General features: G+C 51.3%; 1 protein-coding gene across 4 annotated transcripts in view; it reads left to right on the plus strand.

Annotated features, from left to right (window-relative positions):
• NRXN2 (neurexin 2) overlaps nucleotides 1-22,742 on the plus strand; it is a 345,397-nt gene that overhangs the window by 320,125 nt on the left and 2,530 nt on the right. For 2 of the 4 annotated variants that reach the window (XM_083417037.1, XM_083417038.1), the window contains one exon: nucleotides 16,630-22,668. In XM_083417037.1, coding sequence (XP_083273163.1) covers nucleotides 16,630-17,525 — 896 coding nt within the window. In that variant the 3' untranslated portion in view covers nucleotides 17,526-22,668. The remainder of the gene's footprint in view (nucleotides 1-16,629; nucleotides 22,669-22,742) is intronic. The other 2 variants (XM_083417039.1, XM_083417040.1) reach the window with 1 other exon arrangement.

Here is a 22,742-nt window from a genome sequence, read left to right on the forward strand (position 1 = left end):
CTGAATCCCACCACCTGTTAATCTGGACCATTGTTTCTGTGGCTCTTGAGTCTCCAGCAAGAGACTTTCCTAGCCCCTTTTGGAGATGCCAGCAAGGCTGAACCTGGCAGCCACCTGCACTGCAGCCCTTCGCTGATGATAGCAGTCTGGCAGCAGATCAGGGGACAAGCCCCCATGCGATATCCTCTCCCCTTGATGCTGCCAGAGCCACCTTCCTACCACCGTGTGGAAGGCATGTTGCAGTTCTGAATACGCTTGTCCAGTCTTAGCGACTTGAAGATGTAGCTGTGGCCTCTGCTCTCCAAGTCCTTCAGCTGCTGTCTTGATCTCGGTGGACATCTGTGATTCAGTTGGGCTGATCTTGCTCCCTGTTCCCTCAGTGTTGAGGGTCCTGCTGGCCCCAGCTGTCAGCTCAGATCACCCTGGACAAATGCCGGCCTCTCCCCATGACAGGCTCTCTCTCTCTCTTCAAGTGAAGTGGTTCTGACATGGGCCTCAACCTCCCCCCGCCCCCTGGCCTTGCAAAGGCCAGCACAGAAACACAAACGTCCTGCCACACATCTTCCACACCTGCACCCAGACAGATGAGCCTGCCAGGGTTAGGCTGGGAGGGCCCCAAGTTTAAATCCCCACTCAGCTATGAAGCTCTCTGGGTGGCCTTGGATTGGTCACCCTTTCTCAGCCGGGCCTGCCTTGGTTGTAGTGAGGATAAGATTGGGAAGGAGCTCCGGACACCTGGGAACAGGGCAGAGGCAGGCCAGATGCCCAGAGGTCCAAGGCAGAGGGTGTGAGGCTTCTAGACTAGTTTGTTTCCTGGCAAAAGGACAAACTTCTCCCCATTCCCTGGGTTTGAATTAGGCAGTGGTGGTGGTGAGAGGGAGTAGGATAGTCTGGAGCTAAGGCAGCACAGTGGAAAGCCCAACCATGGGGGTCATGGCTTTACAAGAGAAAGTGCTTCCCCCCCCCCCCCAAGGAATCATCTTTCTCCATGAGCCCAGGGCGTCTTCAGTTTGCCTTCTTCACACAGCCCACGTCTGGTAAATATTACAATACCATGGGTGTGAATCAGGGAGGAGCCGTGACTCAGTGGCAGAGCAGCTGCTTGGCATGCAGAAGGCCCCAACAAAATCCCCAGCATCTCTAGGTAGGGCTGAGAACAGCTGTTCAATGAGACCAACTAGGAGGGACATAACCCCGTTTTCTGTAAAGCATCACTGACCCACAGGTTGGGGGAGGCTCCATAGCCACCCAGAATGGCTGGGGAAACCCAGCCAATTGGGCAGGGTATAAATAATAAAATTATTGTTGATATTATTATAGGCTGCAGATAGTTTGGGGGCTACTGGCCAGGATGACTCTTCTACCTTCACACTCAGAAGCATTAAGTACCTCTGAATACCAGTTGCTGGAAACTGCAGGAGAGGAAAGTTGCTGCGTTTGCGCTCAGGTCCTGCTTGTGGACTTCCCCTAATGAGCATCTGGTGCGCCACTGTGAGATCAGGATGCTAGACTATTTGTCCCCCTTGGGCCTGATCCAGCAGGGCTGTTATTGGCAGGGGAGGCATGCAAGGTGAGGCATCTTCTATATCCTCTATGCCTGGTCACTGAATTTCTCCTTGTCTTCATGGAGGAGGAAGGATCCAGCAGTCCTAGGACCATAGAACTGCAGAGCTAGAAGGGATACCGGTGGTCATCTTATCCAACCCCCTGCAATGCAGGAATCTCAACTAAAGCATCTGTGACAGATGGCCATCCAACCTCTGCTTAAAAACCTCCAGTGCAGGAGAGTCCGCCACCTTCCACGGGAGTCTGTTCCACTGTCAAACAGCTCTTAATGCACTTCTGATGTTTATAGGGAAGGGGAATGAGCAGTGCAGGACACGCCACGTAGGAATATGGGGGGATGACCTACTAACTGACAGGCCCACCTGGACCCACTCACCCCTGTGCCAGGGGACTTCCCCCAGATTCCAAGGGAGAAGCTCTTGGCATTCCACCAGGGGATCCGCTCTGCCATCTGGTCCCATCAGCAACACAAAGCATGAGCCTTTTCACTCTATAGTCATTAAATATGGGGGGGGGGGGGTTACTCTCAAATCTGAGCAGAATGGGAAATGGGTGCACCCATCTAGCAGCATCAGCAGAGGAGCCTGGAATGAAACCCCACTTCCTCCTCCTCTCTCTTTCTGTTCTACCTGAGGTTGGAGGCAATCTCTTCCAGGTGCTTCTCAATCGCTGGGTTGGGCATACCCACCCCCAGCTCTGTGCTTGGAAATGAGCCTCCTCGTCCCCCTGGTTCCTGACTAGCACCTTCAGGCATTCCCCAAGCAGTGGGAGACACAGCCAAGAGCCAGTCCCCCAAGGAATTACCCGCAGGCAGGGACACACACACACACACACCACTGGGCCTGTTCCAGCTTGCTTTGTGAAGTGGAGGCACTTGTGGGCTGGGGGTGCCTCAGACAGTGCCGGGCCTGGCTCACTTCAAAGGCAGGTTCCACTGCCCAGTTTCCCTCCTCAGGAGGCCAAAGTGCTCTTCCTCGCACCTCCATGCCCCAAAGATCACGGCGGCTGAGAAGGTCCTTTTCTTCAGAAGACGCCTGACACAGCCTCCCTCCCTTCCGCTTCTCTCCTTGCTATCTGTTTTGTGCCTGCAGCAATATCAGCTCTGGCTGTGATCTCCTCAGATCTTAGCACTTGGTGGCTTCTGGGATTAGTGAGAGGAGGAAAAAGCGCCTCGAATCAGAAGCTGCCATTCCCACCAGCTAAGCAGGGGCTGCCCTGTCATGGATGAGACAGGAGGCAGCTTGCAGAAGGCGGGAAGGGAGGAAGAAGGTGGCGACGGCAAGGAGAGAGAAAGAGAGCATGTCGCCTGATAGGCGCAGGGGCTTTATGCTGAGGCCTGCTTTGTGGGCAATGGCTGGCCTGTCATGGAGAAACTGGTAGGAGAGAGAGGCAGGGAAGTCAGACCAAACCAGCCCCTTTACCTCCACTTCTTGCAGTACCGCCATGGTTGAGAGCTGTGGCTGTTGGTGACACGTCATGGTGCGGACTTGCATTCCACAGGCCGTGCCAGCCACACAGCAAATGCGCTGGACCCCCTGCAGATCCAAGCGCCTCAAAAGAGCCAGTTTATGCAGCCCAGAGAAATGAATGCAGCGTGTGCGCAAGGCTCAGCTCCTCTTTTAGTTCTGCAGCTCTGGCTTCCAATATTTCCAGTTTAGTGCTGAAATGTTGGGGGGGGGGGGCTGCTATCTGATCTGCTGCTTTAAACAGCCAAGACAGAAACATCTAGAAGCATTTCAACGCATCTCAAGCCTGAATATCTCTCCCTTGGTATCTGTTGCTGGCTCGCGCCTGGGGCAGAGGACCTGCTCTGCATGCAGAAGGACGCAAGTTTGATCCCCAGTGGCATGTCTGGGCTTCTGGAACACCAGGGAGCCACTGCCAGTTAACATAGGTGATGCCGAGCTTGCTTCTGTGTAAGGCCCTTCTCAATGCTTGTCTGTGTTTAAATCATCCCTTAGTACAGAAGCAGGAGGGCTGGGAGCGTACTTAGCTTTTCAGAGGAAGAGGAGAGCTCAGTGGTGGAGAACCTAAGAAGAGCCTGCAGGATCAGGCCAGTGGCCTATCTAGTCCCGCATCCTGTTCTTGCAGTGGCCAACCAGATGCTGTAATGGGAAACCCACAAGCAGGATTCAAGCACAAGAATACACTCTCCTCTGGTATTCGGGAGCATTGCTGCCTCCAATCATAGAGGTAGAGCATAGTTATTGTGGCTAGCATCTTCCTCCATGGATTTGCCTAATGGAGTACGAGCTTTGCCTCTCACAGTTCCAATCCTTGGCACCAATGGGAAAGGTTATTCTCTCCCTGAAACCCCAGAGAGTGTCTGCCAGTTAGAGTAGATTGGCCTTCTGCAGCCTGATGCCCTCTAGACCTTTTGGACTACAACTCCCATCAATCAGCCCAGCTGGCATCACCCTGGCCAAGGAGGATGGAAGCTGGGGGCCACCAGGTTCCAGAATGGCTTGATCCTGTTCAACAGATTGCATTGTTGCTCCAACTATATTTCTTCTATGGAACCTTCCTAACTTGGCATTATGGAAAACTGCCTTTAAGGATGTGAAGAATGTCTCTTATCCACTGAATGAAACTAGAGCGACAGAAGCATCCCTGATTAGAATTGACACACATCCCAACGTCTTGCAACAAACTATAGGACCAAACTATAGAAGTGGTGTTAATTGGGCAACTAGCCATGGTCCCGACAAAAACCACACCACTGAAGGTGCTGTTTGGTGACCCCAATGGAAGAGGCAAATAGAAGCTTCTGGGGGTTAGTTTCCATCAGGACCATGGCAGGAAGCAAAGGGTTAAACTATCATCCGTCTCTTACTGCCCCCCTTGCTGGCAACTGTTATTTACATTTTTTTTTAAAAGGTGCACATCAATTGCATTGACACAATGCATGCCAACTCTCATTTCACCCACAGGGTCTGCACTCAAAGGGGCAATTCCTCTGCCCTGGCAGGCATCTGCCTCCCCTTCCTTGACCTTACCAGGATGCCTCTCAGCTTGCAAGGATCCCAGGCATCCCATCCCCTCAGAATATATTGGAGGGGGGCATTGTTTTCCACCCCACTTCCTACCCCATGGAGCAGACCTTCCAAACACCCATCATGAGCTGTAAACTTTCTTTAAGTGGGGAGACCTACCAAAGGCCACCTGCAGAGGCACCCCTCGCGCCATCCACAAGGCAAGGAGATGCTTTCTTTGGTTTATTTGAAGCATTTCTGTCCTCTTCAACCAGAAAAGGAAAGGCTCGCAGGATAGTCACAGCTGTAAGGCAGTCCATGCCCTCAGACTAAGAAGACACAACACAAAAGGAAAAGGAATGGGGATGGAAGAGGAGCAGGAGAGGAGAAAGCAAACTCAGGCACTAGTTCTTATTTACAGTGTTCTGGAAGAGGCAGCATCCAAGGACCCAGAAGTTGGTGATTTATTGGCTGAACTGATGGAAAGGACCTGCTGCCCATTTCTCCCTCTCTTGGAATGACAGGAGGGAGGGAGCTGGTGGTGCTGGCCTTCCTGCAGAGGGGAGTCCCGTGGCCATCCCAGTGGGGCTTCCTCTCATTTGCTTGCCAAGCCGCCTTTGTAAACTCCACACAAACACCAACAAAAGGAGAGGGTGGAGACACAACAGGGGAAGAAGCCCAGATCTGTGATCCAGGCTGGGCACAGAGGCCAAAACCCCTGATAATATCTCTCCTATAACATAAGAACATCAGAAGAGCCTGCTGGATCAGGCCAGTTGCCCTTCTAGTCCAGCATCCTGTTCTCACAGGGCAAATCGGAGGCAGGGCTTGAGCACAAAAGTCCTCTCTCCTGTGGCTTCCAGCAACTAGTATTCAGAAGCATCGCTGCCTCCAACTTTGGCAGCAGAGCAGAGCCATCCTGGCTAGTAGCCATCAATAGCCCTCTCTCCCGCCTCTGGGGCACAGCGTTGCCTGCCCATCCCACCAGGGGCTCATCTGGGCTGTGTGCAATGTGTGTGCGTTGGTCTGCCTCGCTCTCTGTTGCGAGAGCCCCCTCTGCCTGCAGCCTGCCTGCCTGCATCACATCCACAGCTCAGCGCTGCTGCTCCACGCCGGCCTCTGCAGCAGCTCAGCCGCCTCCGCCTCTGCAGGGCCTTTTTCCTTGAGCCTGCCTGGAGAACTTTGGGCTATGCCTGCCTGCAAGAGAGGCTTATGAAACCAGAGAGAGAGAGAGATTATTTCCAAGCATTCAAACCTGGAATTAGTCCGTCGAAACAGCCCTGAGCAATTAAGGAGAACCGCATGCCTTGTATGCTGAAGACCACATGCTCATCTGAAAGACCTCAGGCTGGGAGGAGGCTGGCTGACACTGAAATCCATCCATCTTAGCATTGCCAAGCCAGCTGACAGCCGCTTTCCAAGGCCTCATACAGCTCTTTCTCAGCCGTACCTGGAAATCCCAGATATGGATCCTGGAAGCCTTTAAATAGGGGCATAAGAAGCTGCCTTATACAAAGTCAGACCGCTGGTCTGTCTTGCTAGTATTACCTGCACGGATCAGCAGTGGCTCATCAAGGTTTCAGACAGGGAATTCTCTCTGCCCTACCTAGAAATGCCAGACATTGAGCTAGGCAATCAGCTGCCCTCCCACTGAACTCTGGCCCTTCCTGTAAAACCAAAACAAGTTTCCAGTCCTCATTTCCGGTTCTGAACATAGGGCTGATTTAAATTGGGGCAGAAGGAGCTGCCTTATGCCACTGAGCAACAGAGCCTTGTCCTGTTGTTGAGAGGGTCACTGGAGTGGCCCAAGCAAAAGAAAGATTTTCCTCCCCAGACAACCTGCAGAATTCATCACCGGAGGATGTTGAAATGGCCAAGCTGCTCTGTGGCTGTGAGGAACAAAAGGGACTTCTGCACCATTTCATCAATTTAGCTCCCTTTCAAGGTTTTCAAATAATTTAAGCATTCTGGTGATTAGATGGAGGACGAAAGAGAGAGGAAGGGAGAGGAGAGGAGGGAATTGTTGTGGCTTTCAGGAAGGGGGGGGGAATTGGGAGGGGGGAGCACTGAAGCTGTGATTCCCTCCTGCATTTGGCCACATTGATTTATAGAATAGCTCTGAAGACATAAGGGTTGGGCACTTGCAATGTCGTTCCCCCACAATTAAAAATGAAAGCTGAGATTTTTCTGCTCCTGAACTCTCCCGCTAGGAACTGAACTCTGCCTTCACTTCAGAGGTTATAGGCTCCAAGTCTTCTTGACCCCTCCGTTCCTTCCCTGGCCCATTTTGCAATCTTAAAAGCTCTGTTTAAGGCTGGTTCCTCTGGAGAGCAGCATTGTGGTATCTTTCCCCAAACACACACACACACACAGACAAAAATCCCAGAGCCAGCGCTGTCCTGGTTAGCTTTGAGCAACAGACAGTGGCTCAGGGGGAGGGCAGCTGCCTGTGTTACTCAGAGCTTTTTCGCTGCCTTGTTTCACTAGTGGTGGCATGCGCCTTTTGCAAGCAACACCTGTGACTCTTGCTGTTGGGGTCTAACCCACAGGGCAACCCTGTCCCCACTTGTGGGCCCCTTATCTGGCTACCCCTAGCCCCAGTGTAGCACCCCTGTTGACCCAACATGCTCACCAGCTCTAGAGTTCATGTGGGCAGCCCATGGGTCACATGCAATGGGAGGTAGCCCCTTCCCACATGCGACTACTTGATAACCTTCCACAGCCAAAGACCCACTCAAAAGTAATTGCTTTACTTCTGTCGTGGCTGCTCCCTATGGTTCTCTGGTAGTCTTGAGCTCAGCGCTGATCTAGCCATGCTTGCCTTGCCAAGTTTTGTCCAGATTTCTCCCTGCTTCTGACCATAGATGTGCTGGACAGAGGATCTGCCCAGCACAGACTGGCCCACCTAAAAGGGAAGTGGAGTGGGGAACAGGCTTTGTAGCACAAAAGGCAGGTAGCCAGAGTCACTCGCTCCAAGGGCATCTCGTGATGCAGAATACAGGCCTGCCCTTGCTTAACGGACGCTGGGCACTAGGGCTCTCCCGTCTTCCCATTGGGAACTCCTCCACCCAAGATGGCACTGGAGCCTTGAGGAGAGGACAGGTGGCTTCAGAGTAGCCTCATCAACAAGAATATGGCATGAATGCTTCTGAGAATAAAACACACCCCTAAGCTTGCCAGTTCTGTGGGTGGTTTCCCACACACACACCAGACCCAAAATATTCTGAAGATGAATGGACAGATGTTCCTGTCTACCCAGGAATCAGTTCACCACCCATTATAATTAGGTCACATATCTTAAAGTCAGTTGATTAACCAGCAAAAGCTTAATTCAAAATAACTCAGCAGGGCCATTGATTAGCAGGGCATTCCCCCCCCCCCCCCAAACTGACAGTTTCATTGGAAGCAGTCCATTTGGCAAACAGCTCAGCTCTCTATACCAGAAATTAACTTCTCAGATAAGTCACATTTGCACAGTTTGGGGAAACATAACAACTAGCGAGACACAGGCCACTCACTGCCTCCTGTAGAGGGCAGGGTTATGGTTAGGGTTCAGGTTTTTATGACTCCTGGGAAAGAGACTTCCTAGGGATACCATGGAGGAGACTCTTGAGAGTCCCATGGACTGCAAGAAGATCAAACGCATCCATTCTGAAGGAAATCAGCCCTGAGTGCTCACCGGAAGGACAGATCGTGAAGCTGAGACTCCAATACTTTGGCCACCTCATGAGAAGAGAAGACTCCCTGGAAAAGACCCTGATCCTGGGAAAGATGGAGGGCACAAGGAGAAGGGGACAACAGAGGACGAGATGGTTGGACAGTGTTCTCCAAGCTACAAACATGAGTCTGACCAAACTGCGGGAGGCAGTGGAAGACAGGAGTGCCTGGCGTGCTCTGGTCCATGGGGTCACGAAGAGTCGGACACGACTAAACGACTAAACAACAACAACAGGGATACCATTGAAACCTGTCTTTTTCAGCAGTGCCTGGAGAAGTCAGAGATTGAGCCTGGGACCTTCCCGTGCAAAGTTGAACCTCTTCCACAGACCTCTACAGTAGCCCTGGGGGAGCAGCAGGCCCCAGTTCAACCCAGCCCTGCATCCTCATGACCCCCACCACCTGCCTTCATGTTCTCCCTCTGGGCTTAGGCCCCCATGAAGGGCAGCCCTCAAGGAGCTTGCACTCCTGGGTGCAAAATGGGGCTGCCCTGGGACTTGCTTATCTCCTGGGGTGGCTGCCTGTCCACCCCCAGGCCATCTGTGGGTGGTGAACTTCATGCCAGTATCCTGCACATGACAGCCTCTAAGCCATCTTGTCAGTTGGGGCTGGTGGAGGGGCAGATTTGGGCCCATGGAGGCAGACATGAGATTGGAGTCCCGGACAGTTTTAATTTCCTGAGGCCATTTTGTCCATGTCATGTATCACTGCAATGAGATATGAAGACCATTTTCAAGGCGGGTTTGCTTTCGTTTTGAACAACAAGCAGCGCCAGTCGCCTTCCTTTACTGAACTATAAATTATCTTACACTTTGTTCAGCACCCTTAGCAGGTATATCGAGATTTTAGCAAGACACAAAGAAATTCTGTCTGGTTAAAGGGTAGGTAATTAATCAGTCAGGAAAAAAGACTCAAGTGAAAAAGGTTGCCTCACTTGTCCTGCACACCTGCTCTCCTTACCTGGGCAGGGTGACCTCCACTCACCTCTGGGGAGTCACCCAGGCCATGGCCCTTAACCTCAAGCCTCTAAGCCCCAAAAGCCATGTTGAAGTCAAGAGTGCCTCTGCACACATACAGAGTGCCTTTGCTCAGCTTACAGGAGTAGCGTGGGTGGGGAACGGTGGAACTCCCAGGCATGTCTGAGCCACAGAAGGGGCCAGGCCAACCCATCTCTGGCACAAGCATGGCTTCTGCCAACAGGAAGGCACCCATACTGCTGCACTTTCCTCTCCCCTGAGCCAAAGGAGCATAATCATTTTTAGGCTGCCCTCCCTCCACCCCCCCACCCACAGCCTCCTCTCCCCCCCCCCCAATCCCTCCCTGGGGAATTGCTGAGCAGCCGCTGCAGCCTCCTGTCTCCCCACCCCCCAAAAAACGGCTCCTCTTTGATGGGAGCCTTGCTGGTGCCTCCTCCCCTCCCTTCTGGATGATCAAAAGCAGAGACAGGCTCCTTTGTGAGCGGGTGCCAACTGTTTCTAAAGGCTTGGGGAGAGGGGGGGTCCCACCCAAGGAGCCGGCAAAGCAAGATAGAATCCACTCATTAAAAAGCATATTTGGATGGGGTTTTAATTAATGGAGGAGGAGGATGCAGTGGTAGAACGGAGGGGAAAGGGAGGACAGAGACCACTCCCACTTCCTCCTCTTCTGCAGGATTGGGGAGGCTGGTGCTGTTCCACATGTCCCACTTTCCCACAGAGAGGCACATTTCTTTTTCCCAGCTATGCCATCCCCTCGTGCCAATGCCACTCGGGGCCTGGGTGAAGCCCTGCAGCCTTCTGAAGTGACAAGGCCACTGCTTTAGGACTGCCTAGTTGAGTACTCTCTGTGTGAAATCCAGCAGCCCCCCCCCCCCATACACACACACACACCACAGCTTTTTAGCACTTTTGGTGGCCAAGTCCAAATACTGCCACAGTTGACTATGGGGGTGCCATCTCTGAGAGAAGACCACATGCCGCACTCAGGTCCTGCTTGCAGATTTCCTGCAAGCAACTGGGTGGCCATTGTGAGAACAGGATACTGGACTAGACAGGCCCCTTTGGCCTGATCCTGATCATGCTGCTACTGCAGGGCTCTTCTTCTGTTCTTATGCTAAGCAGGCAGCCCTCTCAGAGCTCCAAGTGCCAGGGCAGAAAAGCCTTCCTAAAATGCGCAGTTGGGCCCATGAGTGCTTTTGTCCCTGTTGACCCATTTTAATCATTTGGTAGCAAAAAGAGGGATTCTCTCTGCTGCTCTGTAAATGCTTGTTGGTTTATTGAGATTTATGCCCCATCTTTCTTTAAAATATCTAATGCAGCTTTCAAGGAAGATAAAATATTATTCATAAGCAGCAGCAACCGCAGCCAAATGATACCAGCAATATCACAGAGAACTGCATGGCAACTTGGATATCTAAAAGTCAACAAAAACCTACAAACAGATGAAGGTTTAAGGCTCCACAAAAACTTGCCAAGGTCCTCGCTGCCTTTCTAAACCTAAACCACAATGGGAGCAGGCAGAAGTCCCTTGGGAGAATGCTCCAGATTTTATGTGCCTCAGCCAACAAGGCTCTGTCTCTGTATCCTGTTCCATAAAACTCCTTGGATGGCTTGTAACATGTTAAAACACAATAAAACGAGATGACTTGGGGAAGGGCTACAGCTCAGGGGAAGAGCCCCTGCTTGGCATGCAGAAGTCCCAGCTTCAGTCCTGGCAGCTTCTTCAGGTAGGACTTGTGCAGGCTCCTGCCTGAAGCCCTAGAGAACTGCTTCCTGGGAGGAAGTAATCACAGGCAGATTCCTCTATGTTTTGAAACAGCAAGGTCAAAAGGGGCATTGATACCAGCGCCAGGTGGGCCTCCCTGGGTCGGGAGCACCTCCCATCAGCAGGGTGCCACCACTAGGGCTGCCACCTCTGCCACCCAGTGCCTCCAACACTTTTAAAAATCATAGCTGTTGGATGCTGAGCTGAGAGGGAACCCAAAGGTCGCCTTCCTGTCCCAATCAGTTCTGACCACCTCAGGGCTTAACTCCTACATTCCTGTTTGAATCAGCCCTTTATTCAAAACCACAGACTGAATTTCTACTTTGTTTTGGGTGGAATGATCACAGCTTAGGGGCTGAGTGTCTGCTTTAAATGCAAACAGCCCCAGGTTCAATCCCTGGCTTCTACCAGGTGGGAAAGGGTCATGTCTGAAGCCCTGGTGAAGTCCTGGCAGTCAGGGTGGGCAAGACAGAGCTTACCTCAATGGCCCACTAGATAAGATCAGAAGCTTCTGGCTGCAGCTGGATCTGACCAAAGCCCCCATTTTGTGAGTGCCACAGCACCTTTCCCCCTTTGTATTGCTACGTGTTGAAAATTGCCCATTTACTCCTCCTTCCTGAGCTTGGGCTGCTAAGCTTTCCAGAAAATCACTACAGAGCCCGCAAAATGTTCTAGGTTAGAATAAAGGCCTCTTGAAACCAACCATCTTGTCTCTGTGCCCAACCATGGAGGTCTGGAAGCTTGCAAGAGCTCATCTGTGCAGCAGCCCATTTTTGGAAGCTCAAGAGCAGGGCATGAAGTCCAACAACTTCTTCTCTGCCCCTTGCAGGTATCCTTCCACCCAAGCATCCCAAAAAAGCAACAGTGCATGGCTTGACTCTCCCAACTATGCCTAAGGAGGAGGCATCTCTGCAAGAGGCTTTTGCTGCTGTTGCATAGCGCATAGCATGTGCCCATGTAGAAAAGCTTCAACCCTCCTCCCTGTGCTCTGGGAGTGTTGATCAGCTCTGTAGTTAACAACTCACTTGGTTGCCAGAGGTGACCAGGAATTCCACACAGGCGAGAGCATAGAAGAATCTAGTCATCTCTATTTCTGTAATGGGGCTTTGTCTCCTCTGTGGCCAGCATGGAAATCTGGCCTACTAGGGGGAATGCAGGCTAGTAACCTTTGTGGGCTTATTTCAAAAGGGCAGGTTATACCACCACCTCCCATCCTCCTTCACCATGCTGGCTATTTAATTGTTATTTTTAATGTGCACATTAATAGTAGACACACAATTAACATAATGTCTACTTTGTACCTAACACTCCTCTTCTGTGTCGGTGGAATTAGAGAAGTTTCTTTAGCCTTCTGGAAGGCCAGTAACCAGAAAAAGGTGGCATGAGCTCAGAAATACGTGTATGTACAGCCTGGCATCCCTTCATCTCTGCATATTTATCCCTTCTTCCAGTAACAAACTCAGGTGGGTGAGTGCCAATAGGATTGGAGCCAAACTGGGGCCACCCGGACAAAAGGGAGGCGTATCAGCATTTTCAGGGGAGGCCTGAGATTTGCCAAAGTGCAAATAAAATAAATAAAAACTGGGAAAAACCCAATAAGCACCTGAGTAAGGACTGAGTTTGCTTAGTAGCCACAGAATTTATGGCACTTGGTTGGAAATTTAAAAATGGGGAGAAGAGAAGGGAATGGAATGGGCAGGCAGGCACACTAAACAGAACCTCTCCTACTCAGAGACAAGGCTACACTACAGTGTCTATGCCCACCCTTCAAATAAAAGATTTTACAGGACAGCTCACCCCAGTTGGGTACAAACTGCACAGTTCATAATGGGACATTAAAGCAGCATAAAACCAATTTTATTTCAAGATTAGAAGTGCTATTAAAAGAAGAAGCAACTGAAAAGGCCTCTGAAAGGGCTGAAAAGACAGCTGTGTTGGCCCCAGGCCAGCCTTCTCAGGCAGAAGGTCCTGTGAGAGGGGTGGCATCAGCAAGGAAGCCATGTACCATACTGGGCACAGTCCACCTCACCACTGTCAACCCAGAACAGATCCTCCATAAGATGCCCTCTGTAGACCATCATAGCCAGCCATCGGCCTTCATTTTCTCTGTTGAAAGTGTCATCTTGGATAGCTCAGTTTGGTAGAGCGTGTTGCTGATAAAACCAAGGTTGCAGGTTCGATCCCTGTATGAGACAGCTGCATGTTCCTGCATTGCAGGGGGTTGGACTAGATGATCCTCAGGGTCTTCCCTTCCAACTCCACACTTGTATAATTTTATTATTCATCTCCATCTAGAATCACACCAAGAAATTGTGCTATACTGTTGACAGGGAGCAGCTCAGGTGCCTCTGGCTACACTGGAGCAGGGCAAAGGGAAGGAGCTGTGGGGCCAGAGATACCTTTCATCTGGCCCCTCCCTCCCAATGGGGCTCCCATGTATTTTCCTTTGCTTTATTTTGCATACCCGCCATTCATTTGTTCATTCCAGTTCTGCTCCCTTCACCTCGGCCCGTGCCAGCCCGGATTGTTAGTGGTGCAGAAAGGTGGGGGTGTTTGCATTGGCAGCATAGATCCTACAATAGGCGGCATGATGGGATGAGCCCCCCATGCTTTGAACCAGGTGCCCTTTGGGGTCTCGGGTGCCTCCTGCATGGAGAAACCTCCAGTGAGTGAGCACAAGAGAACTGCGTGGAGCCCCTTTTCCTCTCTCTTTCTCCCCAGCCCATGCTGGCCTGATCAGCCTATAGTGCAACAGCATCCTTTTGGTAGGCTGGGAACATCCCTCCATCCTCAGCCAGAGCAGCTCTGCTGTCTCCTGGTGGAATTAGCATTTAGATAGCCAGGTTTATCTCCCAGGAGCACATCCCTGCCCTTCCCGACATGCTTCTCCATCGCCAGCAGCTATTAACGCAGCCACCCAGCTTAGCCTGCCTTTCTTCCTCACTCAGCCTCTGCCCCCTCTCACTCTCTGGGGTCCTTGGCAACCCTCCCCTTCCTACAGATTACCACTGCCCCCCACCTGCCTGGCATCCCCAGCTCACCTCCTCAGTTTCCCATTTCTCCTGCGCAGGGGGGCACCGCCGTAGGCCAGGAGGAGGAAGAGGATAGAATTAATAGCTCACTTGCTTGCCAAAAGAGTTTCCCTGCTCTCCCCTTCCAAGCCCAAGCAGGTCCCTCCTTACCAAAGCAGGGCGGGGTATTTCATTTTTGTATTGAAAAGCTGCCTTACGTTAGTGCAATCTCATGCACATTTACTCACATGTAAGCCCCACTGAGTTTGGTGGGGCTCAATCTCAGCTAAGTATGCAAAGGATGGCCACGTAATTGGAATTCCATATGAGTAATTTGAGGTTGGGGGGGTGGAGAGAAAAATATTGCATTGAAAAATCATGATAGCACACGCACACGAAAAAAAGAGGGGTTTCCTGAAACCAATCTGCTGTTCAACGCTTTCATGTTGACCTCTGGCCTGCCATACCTTGGTCTTCTTCCAGCAACCATGTGAAGAAACTCCTTAATAGACCCATTTTGCAGACGAGGAATTAAAAGTCAGTCGTGACCAAACCTGGGATTCAGTCACAAGCTCCTTCTCCCCAAAACACATAAAATCCCCTGGGATATTCTCACAACCTTCTCAAAGCATATTCTCACAACCGTTTCGGCACTTTGTACCTACCCAAAATGTGAACGTTTTTGGTCATCCTGCTTTGTTCGCAATGGATGCACATCTTGAACTGTCCTGCTGAAATCCTGCAACTAGTCACACTACGAAATGTTCTGGGTTTTGCTGCTGCTGTTTAGCTTTAGCACCAGGGTTCCCCCTCCAGACAGCAATAAAGCGAAAACACTGGGGAAACATCACAGAACAACTAATAAAGCAGAACAATATGTGGATGGTCCTGTATGAACCCACTGCTAATGCACTATTATCGTGTCGATGTTGCAGAACACACACACACACACACACACACAGCCCATCCTGGAGGGGCCGTGGAAACGAAGCAGTGAGCCTACTCCAAAACTTTCTCAGACATGAGCAGTATTGAAAGCAGAATTGCATATAACCACCCCAATGCAGTGTTATTGCACCCCAATAAGGCAGTGTTCCTGTGTGCAGATGGAAAGGGGTGGGGGGACCAAATCTCTACCTGCTAGAGTCATGTCTGCCTGAGTTGCTCCTCTTTCTCTCTCTCTCTCTCTCTCTCTCTCTCTCTCTCTCTCTCTCTCTCTTTCACACACACACACACAGACAAAGTTGACACTGCATGTATCTCCCACAATTTCATTCAGGGGTGTGGGGGTGGTTTTTGTGTTTTTAACCTGCATCTTTGAAGAAGCTCCTTCTGCACACCCTCCATCCATGCTGCCAACCTTTCCCTGCCTAGGGCACTCAGTACTTGTGCAGGGGCAATGCTCCCCAACCCTGGACTCTTCTCTTTCCCCCAGCTCACCTGAGAAACCGTCTCCCCATGCATCAGGGTCCTGGGTGTTCAGATACTTCTTTTTGTCACCCTTTCTCCCTCCTCCCCAGCTGACATATTTTGCACATGATGAGAGGTGCTTTTGTCTCCCAAGCATTCCAGACAGGTGGTGCCCTCATTCAAGTCAGGCCTGGGAGAGGGGGGTTGGGGATCAGTTCTGAGAGGGGAGCAGAGTAAAAACAGTGATTGGGGGGGACAGGCAGACAGGATTCCTGGGGCTTTGAAGGATGCCTATTCAGAGATTTGTCTCTTACCCAATCCCAGTGGCAGAAAACTCCCTTCTGCTTGATACCACAAGCCATTTTGATTTATGACTAAATAGGTACCCTCTCTGCACTCCCAATTTGGAAAGGGCCGAGGAGCTAGAGTTTCAGGCTCCCTGGTGGATTCAGAATGGACCATTGGTTCTGAGTACTGCTGGTGGGGAGGGGGGCAATTGGGACACCCCAAGAAAGGGGCAAAGGGGCGACTGTTTCGGGATGGGGATGTGGGTGGGGAAGGGAAGATTTGAAATGATGCAGTCATGGAAAGAAAAGAACAGAAATGAATCTAGCGAGCAAGAGACATTAAAAAAAAAAAAAAGCAAGATGCAGAGAAAGATGTTTAAAGAAAAGAAAAGAAAAAAAGTTGTTTTTTCTCCAAAAAACATTCTTACCTAGTTTTCTTTTTTGTAATTTTTTTTCTTCATGCTAATATCACACGGCCTATTTGTTGATGTAAGTTGACTGAATTCCGTGGTTTGCTCTCTTATTTTTAAAAACAAACAGAAAGGGAAAAGAGGAAGAGGCAAGAAAAGGCAATATTAGTGTTTTAGCAGGAGAGGATGGGAAGCCAGCCAGACAGCCGAGGGTTTTATTGCTCTTAATTCTGCTGTTTTATCTGTTTAATTTTTTGCGCATTAAATGACTTTTTTAATTCTTTTTTTTTTCCTTCTTCCTTTGATTATGATTTCTCTAGACTAATGTGTTGCAAAGGAGAGAGAGAGGAGGAAAGAAAGAGGACAGTTTAGTGGCCAGGGATGGAGACGGAGGGGTTTGGCTAGCTATAACTCTCGTGGCTTGAGTTGTCTTGTGTCAAGGGGGCAGGGTGCCTGCGAGGTCACTAACCCGCTCTCCCCTCTTCTGTCTCTCCCCCTTTTCTCTCTGTTCTAGGAGGTGAATTAGTATTGCCCATAATAACAGAAGACTCCCTAGACACCCCTCCAATTGCCACCCGGTCTCCATTCATCCCCCCGCCTCCCACCTTTGGCCCCTTCCTAACCGTAGTCGAGACCACCAAAGACACCCTTTCCCCGCCATCCCATCCAAGGCCCCCCTGTCTGGCCGACCAAGACGACAGCGACTGCGAAGAAGGGATCGAGGCCTCCGGCTATGCCTCGGGCGAGGTTTTCGACTCCAGCCTGCCCCCTACTGACGACGAAGATTTTTATACCACCTTCCCCCTGGTCACGGATAGGACCCTAATAAGCCGGCCGGAAGGAGCTTCCAAAAAGGCCCAAGGATACCGCCCCAACCTTAGGACAGGACTGCCGGCTTCGCCCTCCGTCCCCGACCTCCTGACCTCCACAACCTCTCCCAATCTGGTCCGTAACATTCCCGCCGGCAAAATGAACAACCGGGAGCCCCTCAACCCCCAGCCAAAACAGTACCCCCCACTCTCCACCTCCTTTGAGCCCGACAAGCTAAACAGGCTTAAGTACCCAGGTATAACCTCTTCCCCCAATTTCCACAATCTGCCCACAGCTAACCCCACCGGCCCCGGGGAGAGGGGGCCCCCCGGTGCCGTGGAGGTCATCCGGGAGTCCAGCAGCACCACCGGCATGGTGGTCGGGATCGTGGCGGCCGCGGCCCTCTGCATCCTCATCCTCCTCTACGCCATGTACAAATACCGCAACCGGGACGAAGGCTCCTACCAGGTGGACCAAAGCCGGAACTACATCAGTAACTCGGCCCAGAGCAACGGCACGGTGGTCAAGGAGAAGCCAGCCGCTGCTGCCAAAACGCCCAGCAAGAGCAAGAAGAACAAAGACAAGGAATATTATGTCTGAGCCCCCCCTCCCAGCCCCCCCAGCCCCTGCGTGCGCCAGAGAGACCGACACCCAGCCGGCGCACGCGGTGGAGCCACCCAGACCTACACGCACCCAAACTTTCTGGAGAGGAGACCACCCGAGCGCATCCTTCCCCTTCTTCCGCATCCGAGAGGCCAGCTGATGGCGCCCTCCAGTGGCCACCTCCACCCGCTCCTCTTGGGTTTGCTCATCCCTCGTTTACTTTAAGCCCTTCCCTCCTCACAAAAACACAAAACACACAAAGGAACCACAGCAAGAAGGTTGCAGGGTCTCCCTCCCTCCCCACCTCCTTTTCCACCCTGGCCACCCAACCCTGCAGGGTTGCTGTTTTTTCCCCTTAGGCAAACGGAGGGGGAAGGGAAGCCACAGTGGCCGAGGTGAAGGGAGGCAGCGTTGGCCTGAAGAGAGGGACGCTGGGAAGGAGGAAAATTAAAGGGGGGGGGAGGAGGATTTCAAGCTTCCCAGGTGAGGTTGGAGCCACAATACTGCTTTGTGATCTGTCTGCAAGAGAGTCTTTGCCCCTCTCTTTGTTGAGGGGCTTTTGGTGTGGATAACAAAAAACTGGGGTCCACCCGTCTTTCCTCACCCCAGCCCACCCCAGCACCACGCTCTGAAACAGAGATGCCTAGCTGGAGCTCACAACTCTACAGAACCCTATAACTGAACTGGGGGGCAGAGAGGACCCACAGCGGCCAAAAACAACCCCTACTCCACCTCCTCCTCTCTCTCTTGGAATTATCTCAAGCAAAGGGGTCTGTCCTTTCTATCATTTCTCTCTCTCTCTCTCTCTCTCTCTCTTCGTTAATGTGTCAGAGTCTTGGAAATGTGTGGAATAAAACAAAAAGATTTTTAAAAAGAAAAACTACTAATTATAATAAAAGAAGCAGGTGACGTGGATTTTGCTTGCGCTGTTGGGCTGAGGACTCCCTCCTTCCCCAACAGCCAACACCTAGCCTGTCTTGTAATAAAAAGAGGGAGTAAAATTGAGGTGGTGTTTGACACCCATAAATCAATGCAGTGGAGCGCAGCTTTGGGGTGCTGCTGCATTGTGTGTGTGTGTGTTTGCGTGTGGAGGGGGGGTGGATCAAGTATCTCCCGGGGGTTTTGTTTTGCAGGGGTCCAAATGAACCAACCTTCAATACCTTCCATCCCTTCCCCGCCCCTTTTCACTCTCCCTTGGATCAAGGTGCTACTATATTGTGGTCTTTCTTTAAACTGTGTTACAAGCATGTGAAACTTGGGCTGACTTTTAGTTTTATGTCGTTTGTCGGGGCCGGGTGTCGAGAAAAGAAATTGTGTGTGGAGCCAGATGCAGCAGCAACAGCAGCAAGGACATCCCGTTGCATCAAAGCCGCAAGCAGACCCTGGCAGTTTCTCCAAAGGGCGCAATGGCCTGTGGGAGGAGGGCGAGGACGTGTCCGTGTGTGGTGCAAGTGGTGAGCGCGTGCAGAGCGCATGGGCGCAGCTGGGGCTCCAGTGTCTCTTCCCTCCCCGCCCTCCGGCTGCCTTCCCAGTTCTTCCAAAAAAAAAAAGGGGAGGGAGACAAGTCAAGAGGAAGCCATAGATAACTCTTTGCAGAGTTCGATCTATCTGTCTATCTATAAATACACAAAGATATATATATATAAAGATATATATAGAGATATATAAGATATAAAAAGTATACATAATATATGGAGAGTTTAAAGGCGGCCGTTTGAAGGAAGGGTCAGGGAAAGGCTCTTGGCTCCAGGAGTCAGATGGAAGGGTCTGCGATGGCAGCAAATGGCCAGTTCCTACATTTGCCCAAGGTCGGGGCTGGGGAGCTCCACCGTTCAGATCCTAGGGGCGTTGTGGGGATGGACCTTTCCTCCCCAGGTGAGTTTTGAGGGTATAGATGAGGAATGATGGCAAATCCAAGACAGCAAGAATAGCCCCTTGGTCTTTCCTCTGGATGTGTTGGGTGCTGAGTGGCCCTTTGAGAGGGAGAGTTTGGGGTGACCATTGAGGGCGTTTAAGGGGCAGAGAGGCAAGCCAGGTCAGCTCCAGGGGGGTGGAGGGGACACCTCAACAGTGTCCTCACCACCCATCTGCTTTCCCAGGAGGATGGCCCAGGGCAAGGTCCATTAGGGTGAGTGGGGCAGCCTCCCCACCTGCCTTCTTCATTACAGCAACCAGTCTGTATGGGGTGGTCCTGGCTGTCAGCTGCTTCCTCCTCTTAAGTCTCAGTGTTGCCCTTGTAGGGACATAGCAGGGAAGAGGGAGAGGAGGGCAAAACTAGACTTGAGTTGACTCTACGCCTCCTTGTCTGTGGCCCAGCTCACAGACTGGGCTCTCTGCTGCGGCCCAGGGCATGGAAACAGATAAGTGGCCTTGTTGCTGCCCCAGCTGCAGGAAGCATTGCCTCTTTCAAATACATCCTCTTCTCCCAAGCCTTTCTTTCAACACCAGAAAGGGCAGTCCCTCCCCCAGCCCAAAGCATTAAAAGTTTGTAACAAGTTTTGCATGAATCTTCAGTGATTTACCTTTGCAGGAAGAGCCAGGACTTATTGTGACATTTGCCTCCCTGCTGCCCTACATAGCAACTGAGACTCTCTGTCCCTGATAAAGGAGCTCCAAGCTCAAACTGCTCCCAAAATTGAATCCGGAGTAATGCAAGTCGGAGAAGGGTCTGTGGAAGGGGTCAGTTATGTCCACCTGTTATCTCACAGGGCTCAGGTTTCCAGGCCACTTGTGGTCCTGGCCCCCCTCCAGTTGGTCAGTGCCCTCCTTAAAATGGACCCAGAACTGGACCCAGGGCCCCCAATGCAGCCTGATCAGAGCAGAACCATCAGCTTGCTCCTCACGCCTCTTCCTGGCCTGCCACCACAGCCGGCCCCCTGAAATTTGGGATAAGGGAGAAGTTCTACAGAGTTTGCATTTAAAGGCGAGCCCTTCCTCAGTTTGCACTTTTCTGAAAGAATCTGAACCAATAGACAGCAGCCCTCCTTCGAAATTCTCACTTCTCCGAACTTTGCAATTGAGTTCTCTAGCCAGGCGATGTGTGAAGAAAATGGATATATTGGTGGAAATAGCACACAAAAACACATATGGGAATTTCTTCGCAAAATGTTTATTAGGGGGAATTGCAGATGAAAAGGTAGGGGAAATCCACACTGAAATGGTGGGTTTTTGTGAGGACTTGGGGGGAAATCGCAAACTGGCGTTGAAATGTGGAGGACTGGATTTAATAATGGAAAAATGAGGAAGTGAGAAGCACTAAAATGGATTGGTTTGCCCCCTCCCTTTGTACAATTGTTTTGTCACCATCCGGGCTTAGGTGACAGCCCAGCTCAGTGAAAAGTATTTGGGATGGAGGCTTTAACAGCCTTTAAACAACTGTTAGGCATGACTTTGCAGAACTTAATTGGGGCCTGGGATGGATGGAAGGGAGGATTTTCCACCAATGCAGATCTTTGCCATTTTGCAATGCAGTTTTGCACCACTGCAACAGCAGGAGGTCGGGGGGGGGGGGCTTGGAGGCAGCTCTCCCATTGAGGGTCAAGGAGACCTGCCCTGTATGGTATCCAGGAGGTTTTGTTACAGCTGCAATACTATACTCACTTAACTGGGAGTAAGCCCATTGAACTCAATGGAACTTAATTCTGAGTAGGCATGCGCAGGCTTGTACTGTAAGTAACTGGGAATAGTTGTGCTTTAACCTCTGGTGTGTATAAAAAGAGATGCTGAGATTCGAAAGGAGAACCTGCATTAATCTCAAACAATTTGGCAGCATTTTAGATCCGGATTAATCTTAACGTTTTAAAATACTTTGAAATGTCACTTTTCCAAGTCCAGCTCGGTAGGATGCTTTTCAAACGTCTCCATCTTGCCGATGGATTTTAATGCAAGTGGGTTAAAAAGTTTGCTCTTCCCAGTGATGCTTTAAAAACCCTCAATGCCATGTCACCTGTGGTTGGAGCTGAGGAAATAAACGCAGAGGCTGTTAATTAAAAACGTTGCAAGCAAATTCAACTCTGAGGATTTCCCACCCCTTCCGCATTCATTTGAGGCCTAGTTATGACATAACTTGCTTTCAATGAGTTTACAGGCATCGTTAAATGCGGGCCCCTTAACCTGCAAAGGAAAGGCACCGGAAGAGCTGCTGCTTTATGAGTGTTGGCCGGGCTAGTTAATGCTGGAAAGGATACCTCAGCCTCTTACAACTGGCACCAAGCGAAGGCCTTTCCCTTTGGGACAATCAGCAATGCCAGGCACTCAGCGCCACCCAGGTCAGGGCACTGGGGCTCTGGACACTCAGGCAGCTGATGCTGGCAAAGGGGCAACACCCCACCCCGTCAGAGGTCAGAACTCTCTGCGCCTCACACAACTAGTTTGGCACCCCTAAAACTACTCTGGTGTCATGGAGGGCATTGCCCCATTGCCAGTGTTGAAGGAAAATTCAGCTGCCGGTCCAGTTGACCTCTGTAGGTAACGGTGGGGAGGGAGCAACTTGGGCTGGCCCTGGGCTAGTGAGCTTCCACAGGCTGGAGCAACATCCCTTCAACTCTCAGCTCCTGCCCTTACTTGTGGGGGGGGGGGGGAGGGACAACTTCCTAAGGCAGCAGATCCTCTCCTTGGTGTGTGTGTGTGTGTGTGTGTGTGTTTGTGAGAGAGTGGGTGAGTGTCCAGTGCCTGGCGGTCTCTTGGTGCTATAAAAATTGTTCAGCGATCCTATCCTTGAATGTAGCTTATTAGCCAAATTGAACCCAGTCCTGTAGTGGCCGGACCTTTCCCGCTTCCCCATACAGAGTTTTCTGCTGGGCTACATCAGGGGGGCAGCAGAAACCTTGTTCTGTGCCAGAGGGTGGAGCTGCCTGTGAACCATGAGGCCTGGCCTGCACCTGCTAAGGTAGCCTGATGCCCTCTGGCGCCATGGAAGAGAGTGTGACCGCATTGCCAACGCTGGGAGTCAGATCTGGTCAGGTTCCGAACGTTGGGGTGGCAGGGGACATCCTCAGGCAGGCAAGTGTGTTAGGACAGAGCCCTGAGGTCTCCCCTTTGCAGACGGTATGAAGAGTGTTTAAGGAAAGTGAGGGATAATTTGGGGAGAGGCTATTGGCCGTATAATTGTAGAGTTGGAATGGTTCCCAAGGGTTATCTAGTCCAGTGTTCCCCAACCTTGGGCCTCCAGCTATTTTTGGACTACAACTCCCATCATCCCTCGCTAGCAAGACC

This window comes from Podarcis tiliguerta (assembly GCF_965153285.1).
Source record: "Podarcis tiliguerta genome assembly, chromosome: 16".
NCBI lineage: Eukaryota > Metazoa > Chordata > Lepidosauria > Squamata > Lacertidae > Podarcis > Podarcis tiliguerta.